This window comes from Rousettus aegyptiacus, unplaced genomic scaffold (genome assembly GCF_014176215.1).
Source record: "Rousettus aegyptiacus isolate mRouAeg1 unplaced genomic scaffold, mRouAeg1.p scaffold_m13_p_3, whole genome shotgun sequence".
Classification (NCBI taxonomy): domain Eukaryota; kingdom Metazoa; phylum Chordata; class Mammalia; order Chiroptera; family Pteropodidae; genus Rousettus; species Rousettus aegyptiacus.
The window spans coordinates 110,670,008-110,692,699 of record NW_023416306.1 but is presented as its reverse complement, the minus strand read 5'-3'; the positions used below and the strand labels follow the sequence as shown (position 1 = coordinate 110,692,699).

Sequence of the window (22,692 nt, the reverse complement as noted above, 5' to 3'; positions counted from 1 at the left end):
GTAGATTTCATTTGCTGTTTCACTTTTCTGTTTGGCAAAAAGAAAAACAAAACAAAACAACAACAACGACTTTGGCGTTGTATAACGGTGCTGCAGCATAAATTCGATACACCTCTCTTTCTTGTTTTCACCTCCGAAAATCACTGGAAGTTTCCTCTGCAACAGATGGAAGACAATTAAGCTTGTGGTTTTCAATAGAACTAGAGCTGGGAGATGTATTTTTCTTTTTTTTGACAGGTTCAAAAAAGTCGATGTCTAAACTGTAGTTAAATCTTGGAGCTTTTTGGCTCCCTGTGCTGTACTTGTTAATCTCACATTTTTATTTCCTTAAAGATATTTCAGATCATATATAGTTATATTTTGGGAAGCTGAAGCAGTATCATAATTTCTAAATTGCAGTGTTTTTAAATGACCCCAAAATGTTCAATTTGAAAGATATAGGAAATTAATTCATAGTTGACATTGATAATGGCTTACACTAATTTTTCTAGGAGAAATCGTTTATGTTAAGCAGTTAAAAACATAATTATAATGGTTATTGCACAAATCCAGGTTTAAAAGGGCTTAAAGAGCAAATATTACAAATAGTTTCTGATAGTAATTAAATTGGAAATCACCGATTTTACTTCATTTTATTTATTTATTTATTTATTTATTTATTTATTTATTTATTTATTTATTTATTTTTGGCTACTGGATAAAGAAAGATCATGTAAGAATAAATTTTTACCCGCCTCAGGTAGCAGTAATTAGATGTAAGCAAATTTAATGGAGCCTGGGTGCTCTGGGGCCATTCAGCTGCACTTCAATAATTGCATTTTTTTTTTTAAGCAAAAATTGTTTAACATATCAAGTGGCAAAAAGTTAAAGTTAAAGTACAGGACACATGTTTACCTTTTTGTTAAATAGCTATATGTACTTTATAAACCAAGCAGTGCTGAATGCCTCAACAAATAGACTCCCGTCAGAAGTGAATGCAGCTGATGGTATGCAATTATTATATCTGTGTATGTAATTCATTAGTATTAGCATGACTTCAAACTGCTTCCATCCTTTGTTCACTTTTATTCTATTTCCTTTCACTGGAAAAGTTCAACGTATATTTGAACAAGTATATTGCGATAATTCCTTTTTCCATTTAATCTTTACAAATCAACAAGGTTGATGTTATTCCTAGACCCAGATCCACATTAACAAATTAATCTTCTCTAAATGTATCTATCTCTTCCCCCCGCACCAGAGACCGAGTTTAGTTCTTCTGTTCACAATCTCCTGGGATCTTTCAGTCACCGTTTTGATTTTACCACTCCTAAGTCTTTAAAAACCATACATCAATATATAGTTAAGATAAAATAATATTATCAAACAATTGTCCATTTTAGGGATAGATTGTTCATTACATATATTCTTTTCATATTGAATTCTGTTGATACTTAAAATGTGATTTAATTTACTTATAGTTTTTCAAAGACATGTATCCTGTGTAAAAACAACAGATTTTGTGTATGTAAGAGTGTGTGTATGTAACGTAAGATAAAGTCTACAGAAATGGAATTCATAAAAAAAGAACCTAAAAATAAAAATGACAATGGATTAGCAGCCGATATCTCCAGAAAGTGTTAATGTGAAAAATTTTAATTTTTTTATGTTTTCTGTATTTCCTACAATGAATAGAAATTGCTCTTTTAAGCATAGGGAACAAGTGCATGAAAATAGGGTACAAAAAGCTATAATTCACTGAGTACAGAGTGACCAGAACAATGAAAGGACAAGCAGTCATGCTATAGGAGGACTGTTCAAAGGAATGATGTGTTTAGCCTGAAGTAAAGGCAGCCGGTAACTGGGCCAAAGAGAACAAGAATTTTTATAGCAGTCCATAGCATTGGAAAGTCTGCTGGTACTTTCTTTGGCTTCAGAGGACAATTCTAAAGGCAAGTAGAAATTATATAGTAAAACAGGTCTTGGTTTGATGGTGGAACTTTCTAACGTTTGGAGCTCTCAAATAGAGGCATAGGAGGATGTTTCAGGCCCTTGTGTGAATTTCTTCAAGCATCTCTGCATAGTCCTTGCTCTTTCCTAGATAATACTGCTCCATCATTTGGAGACAGAAGAGATAATCAAAGGTTATAGAACTGGGTTAGCTATGGTTGCTTTTGAAGGGAAATTCTATCTTCCCCTAATGGCTTCTGGCTCCACTCTTGAAGAATGGAGTTTTGCCACTATTGAATAATTTCAGAACAATATGCCACTGGCTCTGCAGGCAGTTCTATTGAGAGAATTTTAGAAATGGCAGATATATACTTTCTATTGGAATGAGTACATAGTGGCCAAAGGTGACCACTTTAAAGGCAACAGCCCTCATTTGAACACATAAAAATCAGTCTCATTACTTTATTACTTTTCTTTTGTTTTAAAATCAGATACATAGAGGACAATTATGAGAAACTTAAACTCAATTATGGCTTTCAGATGCAATTTGATTTGTAAAAATTTTGTTCCATGCTTATGTCGCCATTGCCTGCCAGTCTTATTTTCTTCTTGATTTGAGAGCACACCTTTCCTCCCTAATGTTACTCAGCTTCTTGTCTGTTGAAATTTGTGTGTGGCGGGGGGCGGGGGGGGGGGTTGTTTTTTAAACTTGAAAGTGATCTATACTTCTGGAAGGGGTAACCCAGTGTTGAGGAAGAAACGAGAAATTGTCCCTGAAACTTCGCTTTCATTACTTAGCAAGTTTTACAATTAATGACAGAAGTTTCTCTTGTGGCTTCTCTTCCTAAAGACTGTGCCTGTTTATTTTCCCCAATAGTCTCATGCGACCTTGTTAAAAGCTTCATTTACTGGTTTACTTCTATCTAGTATTTTATTGACATTTCCAGATAAGTTTAATGGGATGGAGAGAAACAGTGTTCTCTTTATAGACTCAGTGGGTGATTTGACCTTAGCAGGTTAACCTTATCCTGATGTTGAAGGAAGCTATTCTTAATTAGACTCTATCAGTTTCTCCATTATCACCAAGAGAGCCACAGGTCTGTAATTCTGTTAACTTAATTTGATTGTTTTTCTTTCCTTCAGAAAAGATAAAACATTAGCAAAATTGCGATATTTGGAAACAGTTTATGGTTTTCTGGATACATTGCATATCCTCATCTGTAACTCAGCCATTTCACACTTTATTTCCTTCAGAAACTCTCAGCTGAATACCATCTGGTCATGGTGATTTATTGCTGTGGAACTTCTCAAGTTGCTCTATTATTTCTTCCTAGGAGATTGCTGTCTGCTGCTGCCCCACTGATTTTCTCAGAAAGTGCCCTTGGAATAGTCGTTTCCCCAGTATCCTGTACAGCAAAGGGCAATGCCAACTAAAACTGAGTTAAACTTCTCTGCTGCTTCTCATGCTATAACTTGCTGTCCCCATTGCAAGTCCTCAGTGATGGGGAGAAACTCAGCAGTTAGTCCAACTACTCGTATTGGCTGGTTAGTTCTCATGTTACCATTTGTCTTTAAATTTTTTCAGATTCATCCTTTTTTTGACAATATACTTTTAGTATTTAATTCAGAAAAAAAATGTTGTGTTTAAAACTGTTCTAAATGATTTCAGTGTGTTCATAAATGTCTATATTAATTGTTTCCAGTTTAAAAAAAAAAAACTATCCACAGATTTTTCTTTTGACCTTTCAAATAATAGCACAGTACATATATCTCTCATAGCCAATGTCCTTATCTGCCTTCCAAGTAGCCTGGATAGTTTTTAAACTCTCTACTTGCCTCTTGGAGGTCTGCTAATGATTTTTGTTTTCAGATTTTTAACATAAATTTTTAAAAGTTTCACCCTCTGGGTTAACATTAAGAGATGGCCATATTAATTAGAACACAAATTTTAATTATGCAGCCTCCCCAATTGCTGAATTCTACTCCTACACATGCTCACCTGTAGTAATTCCTATATGTTGCATTAATCTGTTTCCTCTTTTATAACTGCCCAAATGAGCCAAGATAAGGAATATTAATAATTGCTTCTACACACTGTGCTCTTCTGTCATTCATTTGGATAATAATGGACATAATTAGTAATTCTTCATTGCAATAGCCTTCCTAGAAAAGAATGCTGAACACTAAAGGTTAAAAGTAATTTGCATTATTCTTTTATCTTCTATGGTTAATGTTAACATTTTTTTTTTCACCTGAACTTTGTTCAAGTAATTATTTTGTTTAAAAAAAAGGTTACTTAACATGCATTCATGTATAGTTAATTGCTATGAGAAATATATTTCTACCATTATACAAAGTACTTTAGCATAGAATTTTTAAACTTATAGCTCAAATATTGTAATATCAAATATGGGTACTTTTAACAGTTCCCGGATGTGTTCTAAATTATCTATCTTAAATTGAAAGGGCAGAAATCAAGGAGTAAATACAAAATTCTGAGTATATGTGATATAATCTTTTCTTAAGTTATAATACAAGTACTAGTAGTCCCACAGCCACCCATCTGTAAGTAGAGTGCCTTTTACTCAGTCTATAAAGGAGAGTAACAGATTATAACAGCAGAGGAAATAAATGCTGATTATTTTTTTATTTTATTGCTAACATTTCTTTTCCTTTATTAGGTAAGACAGGCTGTTCTAAAAATAAGTTATGCCTATAACTATTTGGTGCTAGCATGAATATGGCCTTCGAAATTTTGAATAGATTACAATTCTATGTGTGTGTGTGCATGCGCATGTGCGCACATAAAATATACATTGCCTTCCAAGAAATATGTACTATAATTCTAAAACCTGTCTTTTACCTTCCTATCAACTAAATAGCTCCAATTCCCTCTGTTCTTTAAAAATCAAAATATGCAAAATACATAAAAATTCACAAATAAATAAGATCTTGTTTAACATATAATATTATAAAAGTTAGCCATCTGTAGTAACATGTATGGCTGTATCAGATAGCTTACACTAAAACGACTTTCCTAATAACATATAAAAACTGAAAGCTCCTAGAAAGGTAAGTCAATGAGCCTTTTGCTATCTGTCTATTATGTAGTAAGACTACGGAATAACTATATTGTCCAAACAAATATTTGTGTGTAGTGCCTTACTACCAATATAATTTCATATTTGCAGTGGTTAGAAGGTAGGACTATCCTATCCTAGCTGAGGGCTAACATCTATGTATTAAAACTCCTTAGAGCAAAGGTATGATAGAGTTTGTAGGGCTTGTCCTCTAATGAATTATCTTTCGGATAGTTACTGTTGTATTGGTTGATATCTCAAATTTATATAAGTGTGTATAGGTCACAGTCACTATAAACTTAAGAACCAAGATAGGTATTACATCTCACAGTGCAAAGATTTATGATCTGGGTTTTAATCAGAATTCTCCAGGATCTCCCTTCTTTTCCTAGAAAGTTAGTCTTTCACTGGGAAGGTCTTAAGACAGCCTTTCTTCTGAATTTGATTTTATCTTCACTCAAGCAGAATTTAGTTCAAGTTCTAGATAATTTCAGTCCTGATATTTTCTTCTTCCTTTATTCAGCAATCATTTCAGTGGAGTTTGGAATGGAGAGGGCAAATGTATTAGTCAGGATTCCTTAGAGAAAGAGAGCCAATAGGATATAAAAAAGAAATGTATTGTGAGGAATTGGCTTGCCTTATTATGAAGGCTAAGGAGTCTCACCATCTGCTGTTTGCAACGTAGAGACCCAGGAAAGCCAGCGGTATAATTCAGTCCAAGTTTGAAGGCTCGAAAAGGAGGACAGCAAATGATGTAAATCCCAGTCTGAAGGTAGGAGAAGATGAGGTTAGGTGTCCCAGTTCAAGCACTGCAGCAGGAAGAAGGAGGCAAATTTCTTCTTCCTTTGCCCCTTGTTCTCTTCAGGCCCTTATGGGATTGGATGATGCTCACCCACATTGTAGAAGGCAATCTACTTCACTGAGACCACCAATTCAAATGCCAGTCTCATCCCGAAACACCCTAAACAGACACACAAAGAATCAGTGTTCTTCATGGCCCACTCAAGTTGACACATAAATTAACCATCACAGGAAGAAAAAGAGAGAATTAGATGCCAGTGCTCATATAACCATCTTGCCTGGAAGTATGATTGAAGAATTTTAAAATAAAAATGACCAGATTAGATTTGCATTTTGGACAGCTCTCTAACTACAGTGTCCATTAAAGTTGGATATTCATCAGAGCTGTTTCCTGTATTTTCTCTTCTCACGTTACATAGTCTCTTGAGTAATTTCATCTTGTTGCTTCTATTTCTTTATTAGTATTTCCAGCCCAAACTTCTATACTGGGCTCTAACTTCATATACTTACTTGCCAATTAGATATCTCTTCTCGGGTAATTCACTAGCAGCTCAAACACATGTCTAAAGCTGGATTTACCCTTTATTTTTCTTCCTAAGCTTTCTTCTGTTCTGCTTGATCTATATGCAAAGTAAATGGTGTTTGGTGTCACCACCTTTTAATTTGATCAAAGTCAGAAACCTGAGAATCATCCTTGCTTTTTCTCTTTCCTCTATTCCCCATACCCAGATCATCAGCAAGTACTATATATCCTACCTACTATATGTCACTCTTAAATATATTCCCTTCCTTCCATGCCTATTGCCTTGTCTGGTACATCCCTCTCTTACTACTTTTGCAGCAGCCCCTTTATTTGCCTTCTTTCCTCCAGTCTTGCTTCCTACCAAGGAATTGGACTGATGCTAGAGTGATCTTTCTAAAAGTCAAATTGGATTGTGTCATTCCTCTGCTTAGAATTTCTCTGTCTTCTCTGTGATCTTACATTCAAGTATAAACTCTTGAAAATGAAACACAAAGTTCTTTAGGATTTGACTTTGTCTGCTTTTTTAAGCTCAACTTACACCCCTTCAGATACTCCCTACTGATATCAAGGTTCTTTCAGTTTTCAGTATTCATCATCTCGAAAACGTACATGAAAAATTAGGAAGATATTTCTAAAATAAATATTTTAAATTCCCCTTTTAAAAAATTTCTTTGAAACATACCTTTTACTTTTTATTCATTTTTTAAATGTTAAAACTATACGGTATTTTTAAAAGTTAAAAAAAAAAAGTACCAATAAGGCTATCACCAGCAAGTATTGATTATCATTAGCTACATAATTATACTTAATATGATTTATTGGTCAGTCATTTCATGGATGCCATGGATTTTAAAAGTGAATTCATAAAGTACCTGTTTCCTTTATTAATTACACTGAAGGAAAATGCCAGTTCATAGATTTCAGAAACCAGTTAAATGCTAAGATAAGTCAGCATTTATTGGTCTAATTATAGAAATGGAAAATTTGGAAATTGAAATAAAATCTTTCCCCAAATAGTCAGCTTTCAAACTGTGAGCTCATTTTTACTTTAGAGATGACATAATCAGTCTTTCTCATCTGTTCTTTTTAACAGAAATTTAGTCATTTTATTTCTTAAATATTCAGTTATAAAATAATAGTGTGCTCAACTGGAGTCTGGGAACAAAAAAAAAAGTCATATTTACCAACAAAACCATTAGAACTTTTTAAATGGAAACCACTTGTTCTGGTGGCCAGTGAGCATGATAGAAATAGAAAGAGATTATTAAATATGTATGTGTGTGTTTTAACTTTTGAAGATACATGGGATGTTTAATACCTGTCTGCATTGAATTTATCAGGAATTATAGGCAGCCTGGAAATTGCTTCTCAGAGTGATTATACTTTTTCTAATATCACCTACTGATTTTACAGTAAAAGTCTGGGCTACAAAAGTCAAGATGAGAATGTAATTCATTCACTTGACTCCATTAAAAATAGCATTATCAAACATTTTGTGATGTTACTCTCAAATCATATATTGGGCTGACCTGAAGAAATAAACCTCCACTTGCTTTCATGACAGTAGATAATAAATTGACTGATATAATTCAGTTGAGAAGTTGAAAAATGCATTGAAAATAATGGGGCATAACACTGTAGGGTTAACATTTATTCATAGATGATGCAATTAAATAAAACAGGCATTAACTTCAAGGTCAGTCAGTAAAGTAATAAAATTGAATATTTTAATTGAATTGTAATTGCTTCCCATTGATACATGCAAGTAAAGTAAAATAGATGTCAGCTCTACAAATTATGGTTCTTCCTCCTAATTAATTTCTTAATTCTGCATGGAGTTATCCAGTGCCTAGGTCTTGTTGTGGGTTTATTCAGCCACCCAGCTTCCATCAAGGAATGTCTGTAAGATATGATTAAATGATTGGGTATTAGGATTTACAGTAAAATTTTTCTGTACTTTGTAGAAAATTTTGTTAGTAACTTAAAGTAACTTATTTATGTATTTGAGTTAAAATATACTCTAAATAAAACATTATCCTAGGTCTTATGGATTGTAATCATATTTATTAATATTGATATTTTTGATATTGATATTTATATCAATACTAATTAATATAACCATCTCAATGATTATAAAGGTTTTCATAGGGGAGATAGATACATTGAGACTCACATTCCACAGCTGACTGATTTGGGAGGGAAATTAAACAGACTATTAGGGTTTTGTTGAAGCACAGTTTATGTCCATTCATGACCCAGGCTTCACTAGAAAAGAGGCACCTAAATTTGAATGACTCTAAAAATGAAACATCTTTTTCAAAGACAAGGATAAATTGAAGCTTTTTAGATAAAGTTGAATTGCACTGAAAAAGACCACAAACCACTGTGGCTTTTTCATAGGTTTTTCACAGTCCTGCAAAGGGGTTTTACCAGAAATATAGTTTTATATAAAATAAAATGGGAATGATGACATTACAAAGATTAGGAAAGATATTTTTAAATTATGCTGAAATTTTATTGGATCTAGATACTAAGGTTTATTTAAAGAAAGAGAAGATTATGACTTTTTGGACTAGCTACATTTCCCAGTTAAATGGCTACTACTTAAAAATTGAAAATTGAATGAATATATAAGATGGATTTAAAATTACTATGGTATTATTATATATTCTTATACTTTAAGATGATTCTATGTAATAGAATCATTTGAGAGCAAATATATTGGTATATTAGCATCATTCTTTAGTTGTGCTTAGAAATACAAGTGGATTCTTGTTGATAAAACAAGTAAATTAAACTGAGAAGTTAGGTTGTCTAAGCTTTGTGTTAAATTTTAACTCAAATATTGACTTTATTATTTAAAATGGTTCTGTCTAAACCATTTAAAGCATAATATCAAAAAAATCCCAATGATAAATATATTTTATTGATGCTAATCTGACTTTTCATTCTCAATTATGAAAAATCTTGAATGTCAGAATTCTCTGTGCATATCAAATAGTTAGAAAATGCCAAAACCAAAATGCATGATAAAAGAGTAACATTTTTGAGCTTCATAATTATAGATAAGCTAACAATTATTTCATGTTAAAATGATCCCTTTTTCCAGATTCATGTTTTAAAATTTTTTTAATAATTGTCTTGTTCCATTTAGAGAAAGTAAATATTATAAAGGCTGTACATACAATGCTAAGATGTTTCTAAATGAGGAAACTTGTGAAAAAAATATGTGGAAGTGTAAGAAAATTAAATATTCAGTCATTCATTTGTAAAATAAGTTACAAAAAGTTTTCATTTGCATGAAGTTTAATATTTATGGAATCATCAGTGTTCTAAGAAGTAAAGAATTTCTTGAGAAAAGTTTCATATCTGAATATAATCTGGGGTATGTTGAATAATCTTCCTACCATATCCCTTACTAATACCATCCCATATATAATAGTCTGCACTGATTTAAAAGAGATCTCAGAGATCAGGGTTGCTTCAGGCCATTGATTTCTCAAGGACAGTAGCTTGAATTGCTAGGGATCTCAGGATCTTATTCAAGAAAATATTTTATGAAAATAATCTGAAATGCATGTCATATGGGGAGTGATCATGAGGTCCCCAATGATTTGTCACTTTCTAATGAACAGAAAAAGAAAAACAAAAATTAGATTATACTTGGACAAAGAAACCAGCAAGGCATCTGGATAAAAGGACTCAAATAGTCATTATTATCAAGTACAGTGGAAGATGTTAACCTGAAACAAAAATGTATTTCGTACAGTGTTGATATAAAGTAGAAAGCTTCATTTAGAAGAATATGGAAACTATTTTATTGAATCTAGACAAGCGGCTTTATTTTTAAAGCTTGGAAATTTTTGAAAAATATCATAAGAACTTGTAAAGCATTATTCATGGCAAAGTAGCCTACCAAAATCACTAGACAAACCCTCTGATAGATTTGCAATCTGTCCAAATTGTTTCTCAATCTCTGCCATTCCCTTGTTTTTATGTATCTATTGAAATCATCTATTTTTTGTATGTGAAATGATGTTACCAATTGGTCTGCATTGTGTGAAATGTCTAAGCATCAGACTATAAATCATAGCATCATCTACCAACCTCTCTAAACATGGCACAGACACCATTACCAAACTACAAAGACTGATATATACAGCTTATTTCGTTAACTCTGAGAGAAAGGAAATGTAGCTCTTTTATTTTAGCTATTTTATGATTTTATAATATTCCCCTACTGTAGTGAAATGATCTATAATGTATTCCAGGAAAATATTTGAAAATCTTCCTTAAGTTTTAAATTTTCACTGTGTTAGCTCCATAGTATTTTCAGTGCATAATTTAGGAATAAATAAATTGAAAGTATTTATGTGAATACAGAAAAACTTTGAAATAATTAACTGATTTTTACAAAGGTGTACTTGTATGATGATCACAGATTTATGTGGAAAAACTGTGCCCAATATGGCTTATGTTTACATGTTTTACTAACTCTTATCTAAAAGCAAGCTAAATTACTTCATCATGGAATACAGACTTCTCTGAAATGAGACGTAAGAGCTATTTCTATATTTTAATGGTTCGGAACTGGGGTCTGATGATTCTATAATGAATCAAAAGGCTACATGGAAAATGGAAAGATCATCAATTTGATCTCCCAGTGCCCACCTGTATATAGTGTATGCTCTTAAATTCCCTTTCATGCTTTCTAGGCAGATATTTATTTACTCCCTTACTCTTCTAGAGAATGAGAAATATCAAGTTTTAGATTCAGTCATGAGAGACTTTTAAAATGATTTTAATGATGTGTAACCTCATGCCTGAATGCTGAGTGTGATATATATGTTATGCATGATATATATAATGGTATATATGTATATAAGTATATGTATGTTTATACACACACACACACATACACACATATATGTATATACATATATGAATCAAGAAATTGGAAGAGAGGCTAAAACTTAACATCTGGCTGTGCTGTCCTTGTATATTCATGCTTTTGGTTTTCCAAATTGTCACCCCAAATTCATGACAGTAATAGATGAATACATGAAAGAAAAGTACAAAAGACATAGCTGTGCTGGAAAATATAAACATCTCTGTGAACTAGAAATTAAATGACAAACAAAATAGTAAGCATGACTGAAGCTGTGGGCTGTAATACAAAGAGTTAGAAAGCAGACAGAAGTAGTTGGGAGATCACAGTCCTGTGGGGAAACAGAGACTGAAAGTGCCCCATATATGGGAGAACCTCAAAGAGATAAAGAAAAACATAGCACCCATTAAAGAAAAAGCAATCAGTTAGAAAAAGAAATCACCCAGAATGAAACAACAACAGTGTAATGTGAAAAATAACCAATTAGAAATTTTGGAAATGAAGCATACAGTCCTTTAAAAAACCTCAGTGGGCAGACTAAACACTGGATAAGCCAAGTCAGAGAAAATGAGTGAAGCAGAAAGAATTAATTCATCCAGAAGTCAACATACAGAGATAGAGGGGGAAAAAAATTAAAGAGCAATTTAAAAATATGGAGGATATTGGAATATTGCCATTTCGGCATATTAGTTTTTTGGGGAGACAGGGAAGGGGATAGAAGTTGCAGGAAAACAGTATTTACATATATAATAGTTGAAAATTTTCTAGACTCAAAGATAGGAATTTTGTCATTGAAAGCGCATATTAGATGATTTGCAGTATGAGTAAAAATAAATATACACTTAGACATATTGTATTAAAATTACAGAATGTCACAGGTAAACTGAAAGTTGATATAGCACAGAGAAAATAAAGATTCTTTATATGGGAAGCAGTATTAGATTGACAGCATAAATCTCATTAGGAGAAACTAAAGCCTAAAGAATATTTTACAACTAAACTATTAATATAATGATGAGAGTGAAATAGGACATTGTCACACCATGACAACTAAGAGAGTTTACCACTCACAACTCTTCAGTGAAAAAATAAAGACTAGACTTCAGATAGAAATAGATTGAATTTCAGGAGAAATGAATAAGAAACAGTGGTAAGCATAGACATCGTAAAATACATTGATAAGCTTAATTTTTCTTGTGCAAAATGATGTAACTGAACTTTAACACAGTAATAAGGAATTGTAGAGCTTATTGTCTGGTTAAAACATGCTAATTTCTCTTAGTCAAAGGGATGCTGAACATAAATTATTAGATTTATATTCTAAGATTCATAAATTTTTAAATAATACATTTAGACTAAAATACTGTAGTTTTGAATGTATGTTAAAAAATACAAGTAATTAATGAAAGAGTAGAAAATCAGTCACAGCTTCCTAATCATCAGAGGAAACAAATGACAAAAATTCTTTTCCATCCAATGTGAGGCAAAAAATAGCAAAAGAAAGTAAACACATAAAACTTAACAGACAATCCATAATAAGATTGTAGAACTAGCTCCAGATATATAATATAAAATGTAAAAAATGTAAAATGGTTAATCTCAAGTCTTTAGAATTATATTTATAAGATAGTATACATTTTTTAAAAAATTCAATTATATGTAGTTTACAAAGAGGCATCTAAAATGCACATGGAAAATTTGAGAATAAATAATGGGGGAAATTAACAAAAGAAAGTTGGTGTTAAATGTCGATAAATAGAATATAAGATAACAATCATATATGAAGTTGAAAGGCCACTACTTCTTGATAAAAGGAATAATCCCACCAAGACATATTAGAAATTATGAATTTGTATACATATCATAACATAGCTGTCAAATATATAAAGCAAAACTGACAGAATTATAAGAAATTATTAAAACCAAAATCATAATGGAAGATTTTACCACCCTTTATTGGAAGCTGATGGTTTATGAAAACCAAATATTAATAAAGCCCATTGAAGATTTGAAGAGCAGAATTAACAATTGTGATTATGATTTTGTGTGTTTGGTTTGCAGAATCTGGCTTTCAACAGATAAAAAACATGCTTTCCAAGCACAAATGGAATACGCATAAAATTTGACCATGTTCTGAGTCACAAAGGAACTTTACTGAACTTCGAAGAATTAATAACGATATGGACAACAGTCTTGACCATAAGGCAATCAAATTAGAAAACAACAAAAATAAATAGTGAAAATAAACATGTTTTGAGATGAGTAACCCTAAATAATTCAATAAAAATGACAAAATATTGAAAACTGAAAGACAATAAAAGTGTCACTTTCCAAATCTTTTTGAGCAGGAGCTCAATAGCAATTCTTCTATTTAAAAAATAAAAAATGTGTAAATATAAGTGAATCAAGTTTTCAAATCCAGAAGCTAGAAATACATAAGCCATTGAATAAATGTAAAAATGCAGAGAGAAGGAAATGGTAAAAGTAAGAATAAAATTCATGAAATTGAAAAGGGAGAAGAAACATTGAAAACAACAACAAAAAGCCGGCACTTTGATAAGACTCCCCAGATTGCCAAATATCTGACAAGATCTATCAAGAATAAAAGACCGATCACCAAAAAAGTACTCTACACTAAGCAAATTCATAAAACAAATGGCAAACCCTAGAAAAAACATATTTAATAAGCACAGGACTAATAACCTTGGTTTAGAACAAGTGTTTCAGTATTATTTCAAAAAAGAATTAGTGGTCTATTAGAAAAATGGTCAAAGAATATGAACAATCAATTTATAGTTAAAAAAAAGATAAATCTGGCCATAAATCTCTGAAAAACATGTTCAGCCTCAATCATACAAAAATAAAGACATGCAAATGAAACTCCCAGTGAGATAAATACTAATTTTTCTATCAGAATGGCAAAAGTTTTCAATGTAATAATATCTAGTATTGGTGAAGATGTTGGGGAAACATCTACTAAATAGGTATGGACAAAGTATAAAATTTGGTGTTTATTCATTCTCTAATAAGCAGATTTAACAAGTATGATCATAAAAACAACAACTCAATAGTAACAAATAAGGTATAGATGGAAATATCCTTAACCCAACATAGAGAAACAGCATAGTATGGTAGTTAACAGTATGGACCGCACACAGCCAGACTGTCTGGGTTTGAATCCTGGTTTTATCTCTTGGAAGTGGGTGACCTTGGAGAGTCATTGAACTTCTCTGCATCTCGATTTTTTCATATGTTAAATGAGGACCATAATAGTACCTACCTTTGGATTGTTATGAGAATTCAGTTAGTTCATATTTATAGAGCATTTATAACATAAAACTCAACATTAAAAATGGCTAAATGGTCTTAATAAGCATTTCACAGAAGTGAAACCTGAATGAATGGGCAATAAAATATGAACAAGGGCTTACTTTTAATAGTAATCAGAAAATTTAAAATCAACATCTAAAACAATTTTATGTATGTGTGTAAATATCTGTGTATATATAATGTATATGTATATTATATACATGTTATATATACATATATAATGCATAATATATACGTATATACAAACACATATATGTGTATCTCAGATAAAAATATTTAAAAATCTGACAACACTAAATTGTTACATATGTGAAATGGGAACTCTATTTCCATGATGGCAGAAGTACAAACTGGTAATACTACTTTGGAGAGCAATTTGGCAATATCTAATAGATTTGGTGATTATATACATTCTATCTCACATAAAAGCATATTTGCTGCAGCATAGAAAGTGCTAGTGGCAACATAGAAATTAGAAACAAGCCAGCACCCACTGGAGAATGGATAAGTAATGATATATCCATATGATGGAATATACTACAACTTAACATGGATGGACCAGACCCACAGTAATCAGTATCAGTAAATCTCATTAACATTGTGAATTGAAAAAAAAAGTTAAAAATTATATAATTTATGTGACAATTTAATGTGCATAAACAATACCAAATATTGTTTTGGATACAAACATTCCTAGTAAAATTATAAAAGCATCGTTAGGAAATAATTCACCAATTTTAGAAGAGTGGTTATTCATATAGAAAGGAGTAGGGGAAATAGATTGATTAGGAGTAGGTATACTGCGAAATTCTGCTATATTTGTGGTGTTTTTTTCTTAAAGAAAACTTTGTGGAGGAAAGATGTCAAGATGTTAAATAATGCTTGTTAAATCTAGGTGGTAGTTGCATGGGTGTTTGTTTCAAGGTATTTCATTTACTTTTTCATTTTAAATGTTGAATTGCAAAATGGTTAGTGGGAATAGAATAACTGGACAAAGTTAACAATTGGTTCATCTGTGTATTCACTCAGCCAATCGGAATTTTAATTTTAGCGAATACACCATGAGAATGAGATTGATGTGAAAGGAGTTGACTCAAATAATCTGTCTAGTGCCACAAACCTCAATTGTTTGCTTTTTGGCTTTACCATAACTTATCACTCAGCAGCAGAAGAGTCAGTCTTTACCTGACTCCCCTTTTATTTCTCTGATATATAATTATAAAAAAGACATCTAACTAGAAGCAAATGATTATTAATCAGTTTGTATAATTAATAAGCTAAAGGGCTTGAACCAATAATAAATGAAAATAACTATTTAAATGAAGCTAAGCCAACACATACATGTATTATGAATGTAAATACCTAAAATGAATTCTTTCATAGCCGACTTGTGGCATGTGATTTTTTTTTTCCCCCTGGCAGGTTAGTTTTGATTTGTGGGAAGAGTTTTTATTGCCCATACTTATTCACCTATACTCCATCACCTATATACACTCTAATATATCATTATATGGTTCAACATCTTTATCAGAGACTATCGCACATGCTATTGGTACATAATGATTTTTCAGAATTGTCTCTGTCTTTACTTGGAAAATACATTGTCACACAATTGGCCATCAAAATGAAATATTTAATTTGATAATACAATTATCTGTGTGTATATACCACTATTAAGTGAATTAACTATATAGGCCTAACAGTCTACCACTGTTCTGTTTTCTACTCTTATTTTCTAAGTAAGATGTTTGAAATTTAGATAAAATAGGTGTAAATCAGAAAATTCTCACTATTGTCCATGAGTTAAAAAAAAAAATTAAAATACCAAGGATTTCAATTTCATATCTTTGACATGATACTTGTTTTTTTTCTATCCTACTTATAATTCCTCAAACAGGAAAAAAGAATTGAAACAATGCGTCTGATAGTTGACATGGTACAATTTAAATGAATTGGAAGGAAACTTATTTTTCAGGAGCAAGAAAAACAGTTACCCTAGGGGAATAGGAAAGTAGATATAGCAAAGTACATTTTGTTTTAGGATCAAAGCAATTTAAAACACACACATACTGGTTTCCTAGGTGAAGAGGGGCCAAGGGAAGGGAATGTGTCTTTAAATTTCCAATTACATATTTATTTAAACATTTTTTTTTAATCTTTCTCGGCAGGCTTAGACCCAAATAAGCATCTTGGGAAAACCCTGGATCAAATGGAGCCTTATCTCTTAGAGGTACGAATTTCTACTACATGTTACTCAGAATATAGGCATGTAAAGGGTGGAAAAAATAAGTGCCATGTTATGATAATTATAAAATCAATTTTATTCTAGAAAAACTCCAATATATTCATGATGTATTTTTATAAAAAAACTTATGGGTATGAAAATGTCTAAAATAAAATTGTGAAAATTATTATTAGCTCATTATTAGCTTGTTAACTACAAAAGAGTAAGCAAATTATACATAAAAGAAATTGCTCTGTTAGAAAGTTTACTTTTCTTAAAATGAACATTCTATGCTTTACAAAAAGTCCTACATTCCAAAAATATCTGATAGTCTTCATAATTAGATTTTTTCATAAAAATGTGAGCGGAAACTATCTTTAGAGATTATCTAATCTAACCTCTTTTACTAATTAGAAATTTAATTTTCAAAATAGTAAAGAAATTATCTCCAAATTTCAAGTTATAGTCTTTTAGTCCTTATCATTGTCAAATCCTAAATGTGTTCTAAACATTAAAGAAAGATTTAGTTATTTCACTCTTTTTTGTTAACTATGTTGTATTTTATAGAGTTTCTAGGCAAATATTGTTATTAGTATGGTAGTGTTTCATGAACTAGAATACTGTAATTACTAGAGTTTTTTATTCCATAATCATAATGGAAGAAAGAAAATAACCCAACTTCTATGAAAGAACTGATCTCCTTTAATAAGTTATCATTTTTCTCTCCTATGCTCTTAATTCATCAACACCGTCTATAAAGTGAACTGTCAGCAGTTACACTGTTCACTAGCTTTATGGTTTTCACATATTCTCTCAGTTATCTGTATTTGATTATTTTATGATTTTTCGATCAATATGTACCAAATACCTAGGAATCCCTAAAAAGTTAATTCCTTCTCTTATTAAGCACTGTTAAGTACCTATTAAGTGCCAGGCAAATAGTAAAGATTAAAATAAAAATGAAATGATAATATAATTGCGATAAATATATTTGATTTCTAAATAATTTGATGTCATTTATTTAAGTCTATCTAAAGAACATGTTTGCTTTTAGGCCCTTCTGATAGGAATCTTCTGATGGCAGTTTGTTCTAAAACCTGCATTATATCTATGTTCAAATCTGTTCACTACTGTCAGACTAATTTTGCTTCTGCCAAAACAACACACATAAATAATGAAGTAAAATTTGGGGGTTTAAAAGAAAGAGAACTTCAGAACTGAAAGACTACAGTTTTGACAAAGGAGCTTTCTGTAAACAAGTTCTTAAATTTGAAGTTATGAGTTCAGATTTCAATTATGTGGAGATTCTTTGTAGAAAAGGCAAGTAAGGTTTTGGAATTGCCAAGATATTGATTATGAATTAAGGTGAATATTATAGGATGTTTAAACACAAAATGCAGAAATCATTGTACCCATCTTAAACAAGTTCCTCAACATGGTCTGGCAATCCTACATTTCTCTAGAAAAAGTCTCTAGCCATTCTTCACAATGGCTTTTTTATGCCTTCTTTCATCTCAAATTTCAAAATTTTTTACCTTTTCCCTCACTTTGAATGGATGACATATTTCTTCACAGATAAAACAGAAGCCATCATACTAGAAATCCCTCCATCTCCAAGCACTACCTCTACTAATTTACCTTTGCCCACACATATCCTTGCTTCCTGTAATGGGGAGAAGTGTTCCTCCTCCTGTATATGGCTGACCCCCTACCTGTGCTCTGAACTCCATCTACACCTGTCTTCTTAGAGACTTTACAATCAACCCACCCCCTTCAATATCTTCATACTTTCTCTATTACTCCTTCACATCAGTATTGAAACATGCCACCACCTCTCTCATTCTAAAGATTTCCTTGCTCAATTCTAGTTACTTCTCTAGGCACTTCTTCTTGCTTCAAAACCAAAATTTTGTAAGTATTTTTTGTACTTATGGGCAGTACTTCATGTTGTAAATGCCTCATATTCCTGACGTCTGGCTTCTCCTTCCACCTCTAATTGGATTTTATCAAACCCAATAGGTACTTTTTAGTCCTCATTTGACAGTTATTAACACCCTTTTTGAAATACTTCTTTTGGCATTCATGATGCCACACTTTCCTAGTTTTCCTGTTTTTGATCTAGTCACTTTTAGTCTCTTTTGCCAATTCCTAATCTAGGCTCCATTTTTACTATACAAACTTTCTCTGTGTGATCTCAATCACGCACACACTTTAATTACTGTCTCTATTCTGATGGCTCCCAAATCTTTCTCATCCATATTTCTCTGCTAAGCTCCAGTGCCCAGAGGCACCATAAATTAAATCTCTACAAACTTGATTGTGGTCTTTGTATCCATCACTTTTTGCTATTCCCTTTGTCATCACCTTAATTCAGGTGCCTGTCACTTCAGGCCTAAGGTATTACTGACATCTTCAAATTTGCCTCTACATTCTATTTTATTTCCCAAAGAATTACTTTTGCTTGCTGCCGCAAGATAATTGTTCTAATATATTCACTGAAATTGTGTCACTCACACACTTCAAAACTTTAAATGAGTCTTCACTGCCTACAGGCTAAAATTCTAAATTCTTTAGACTCCTCTTTCACTTACCTACTGTGTCCAACCCATTAACATGATCTTTCTGCTCTTATCTCCAGAATATATTCAAAATCCATGCACTTCTCACTTTTTCTGCTGCTACCACCAGACCATAATCATCTCTTGTGGGGAATACTTCGTCAACCCCTAATTACTCTGCTTACTTATTTACACTATTGCCCTTTTATGAGCCATTATTTATACAGATGCCAGAATGATTTTTTTAAAGCGTAAATGAAATCACGCCACTACTTCGTTTAAAATTTAAATGGTTTTTCATTACAAGTAGAAAAACATCTAAACTCCTGCGAGATCACAACCAATGAGACCCGATGTAATGAGCATCCTATCAATTTTTCAGAACCACTTTCTACCAGTCTCTATCTCATTCACTGAGTCATAACCACATATGCTTCTTCATTACTTAAAAATACTTCATTATTCTTTTTCTTCTTAGGACTTTCCTCTGCCTGAAATGTTTTTTCCTCAGACCATCTCATGGTCAGTGCTTTTTGTAATTTAAGTGACAACTCAAATGCCACTTTCTTAGAAATGCTCTCCTTGACTCCCCCAGGTAATGCAGTCTCTGCAAAGTATGTTTTATCTGTTTACATTTATTATGTGTTGCCCGCTCCCCACTAAAATGAAAGCTCCGATAATCTTGCCAAGATTTTAGCAAAGTTTAGTTCCTTAGTTCTTTCATTCAGTTGTTTGTTCATCTATCCATTCATTGCTCTCATCTTTAAATTATTTAATATTTCTTGAGGACCTGTTATATAACAGATGCTGTGGTGAGCACTATGTGTACATAATGAATTAAACGAACTAGATCATTGTTCTTTACGAGTTTACCATCTACCTGAGGGTGTAGTTTACTGGGGACTTCATTAAAAATGCATATGCTCTTTTCCCATCCCAAGAAATTTCAGTTCAGAAGAACCAGAAATTTAATCTTCAAACAAGCACCAGGCAATTCGAACACAGTGATCAAGGATATCATCTTCTAGTTCCTTAATACCATCTTCTAGTTCATCAATACCAACCACACACTTGAGGTCCTGTCTTTCTGGTTTTCTCTGAAAGAGTGTATGCCTTCTCATAACTGTCATCCCTTGGCTTCTGTGATACTGCTCACTCATGAAACCTTTCTGAGTGCTTTCTTAGCTTCCTTTTGGGGCTTACCATATATATTGTACCGCTTAGATGTTGTAGTTTCATCCATAGCCTTCTTCCTATGATGATATTAAATACTCCAATGACTTCAGCTACCAATTTTATTCTTATGACAATTAAGTCTATTCTTCTATTGTATTTGTATGCTCCAGACATATACATTCAGATGCCAACTCTTAAATGTCCTCAAGTACCTCAACTTTGACTGTGCAGAACTGAACATTTCTTAACTGACAATGAAGAGTTCTGTTGTCCACTCAGTTGTCCAAGCCAAAAAAGCGAATTGTAATAAATGATATTATATATTCCATTATTCATAAGTAAGACCCCGAGTCCTTTTAATTCTACTTTCTTAATATCTTATTATCCATCCCTTTTAATCCTCACTGTCACTGTGTCAGAATATGCCCTAGGTTACTACAGCAGTCTTATCGCTCAAGTCTTTCTCCAACCTGACTTACCCCTTGTCGATCCATTGTCCACATTACTGCCATCATAATATATATCAAATACAAATTCCGGTCATATTACACTTTCTTTATAAACTTTTGGGTTGGTCCCTGTTGCCTCAAAATAAAATTTAAACTCCTTAACCTGGCATGGTCTGTCCCTGGGGAAAATGAGACTTGACAGATAGATAATCTCTTATATCCACCCTATCCTTCATCAATTTAGAACTATTGATGATTTTCCTAGAGCGAGTATCTCCTCCTGCTGCCATGTTCCACTTCCCTTCTCTGCATGCTTTATCTCTCATTCACTCAACTAAATCTATTCTGTACTTAAAATCTAAACTCAGAGTTTAATACTGTGAGGTTTTCTTGTTTAAGTAAGCCTCCTTTGAGCTGCCATTTTCTTCTTTGTCTCCTAGTATGTAGCACTTCTCATGTTGTGTTTTATTTTTCTTTTAATGTTTGTTATAAAATTAAGGCATGTAATATGTAAAAAATGAATTCAAACACTATAAAATAATGAAAAATCTTCTAATTCCAAAATCTAACTCCAAGTCCCCAGTTTTTCTGTCCTTTCCCAGATCAACCATTCTTCTAGTCTAATGTATCTCTTCAAAAACATTTTTGCATATGTAAATATATATGCATGTGTTTATCCATTTTTACCTTAATTGGAGCATCATTATCTTCTATTACATGGATAGTATATTGAATCTTTTGTTTATAGATGGATTTTATTCTTCACTGATTTCTTTTATGTCCTTTTCTACTGCAAATAATGCTAGAATGAATATCATTGTATATATATTTTGGAGCATGTATGAATTTGTCTGTTGGATAAAATCCTGGAATGGAAATGCTGAGTCAGAAGGTATATATAATTTTAATCTTAATGGATATTGAAGACATCCGTTTTCAGCTATGATGAATAACTTGCATCAGATCAACTTTCACAATGCAAACAACTAGAAAAGTTGTCTGAAATTAAAGCAAAAATAATATTATGAGGCATTAAAGAATTACAAAAACTGAGATGATTTGAATTCCAGTGAGAATGGAAGCCCTTGGCATGGCTTCCTTTGCCCTCAAGGCATTTTCTAATTAAAAAATGATACAGGAATGCCAAGAAGTTGAAGAGAAAGCTTCAGCTGAGAAGCCGAGTAGGGCTTTCAGCAGCTTAATAAGGCTGTGGAGACAAAAACTGGAATTCAGGGCAAACCTAAATGGAGTGGACCTGGTTAACCCCCTATGTTTTCAGTTGGGCTCTTGAATGAACTATACCTTAAGAATAAAGGAAAACCAGAAATAGTCCAGTTCTCTCAAGTACTTCTATTTAACTTCGAATCATATAGAAAAATATGCAAAGCAGTCTGAATGTTTTTTCTCCGATTTCTGCGGTCTAATCTGTGTGTCCGTGAGCTCTCCATAAAGAGAGCACTTCATAAAATTTTACACAGTTAGCTATTTGTTTCTTACCTCTTTCACAACAGGTATCTGACACAGCCCAGATTATAATTCATACTACCCAGGTTTTTTGTCTGAATTTTGCTAGATTTTCTTGTTTCCTTTCATTTTTGCATATACTCATAAAGGAGACTCAATGAATTGCCCAATATACCCAGAAAACAGTGACCGTAATATAAAAGTGAATGTATCATCAGTCAAACTCATCTTCTTTCTGCAATTAGATGGTATTTTTTTTAACTTATTATC

General features: G+C 32.2%; 1 protein-coding gene across 3 annotated transcripts in view; it reads left to right on the top strand.

Moving 5' to 3' along the window:
- The window catches only part of DPH6 (diphthamine biosynthesis 6), a 238,271-nt gene that overhangs the window by 92,585 nt on the left and 122,994 nt on the right, over positions 1 to 22,692 (top strand). For all 3 annotated transcript variants that reach the window (XM_016139599.2, XM_016139601.2, XM_036238889.1), the window contains exon 6: positions 16,720 to 16,781. In XM_016139599.2, coding sequence (XP_015995085.2) covers positions 16,720 to 16,781 — 62 coding nt within the window. The remainder of the gene's footprint in view (positions 1 to 16,719; positions 16,782 to 22,692) is intronic.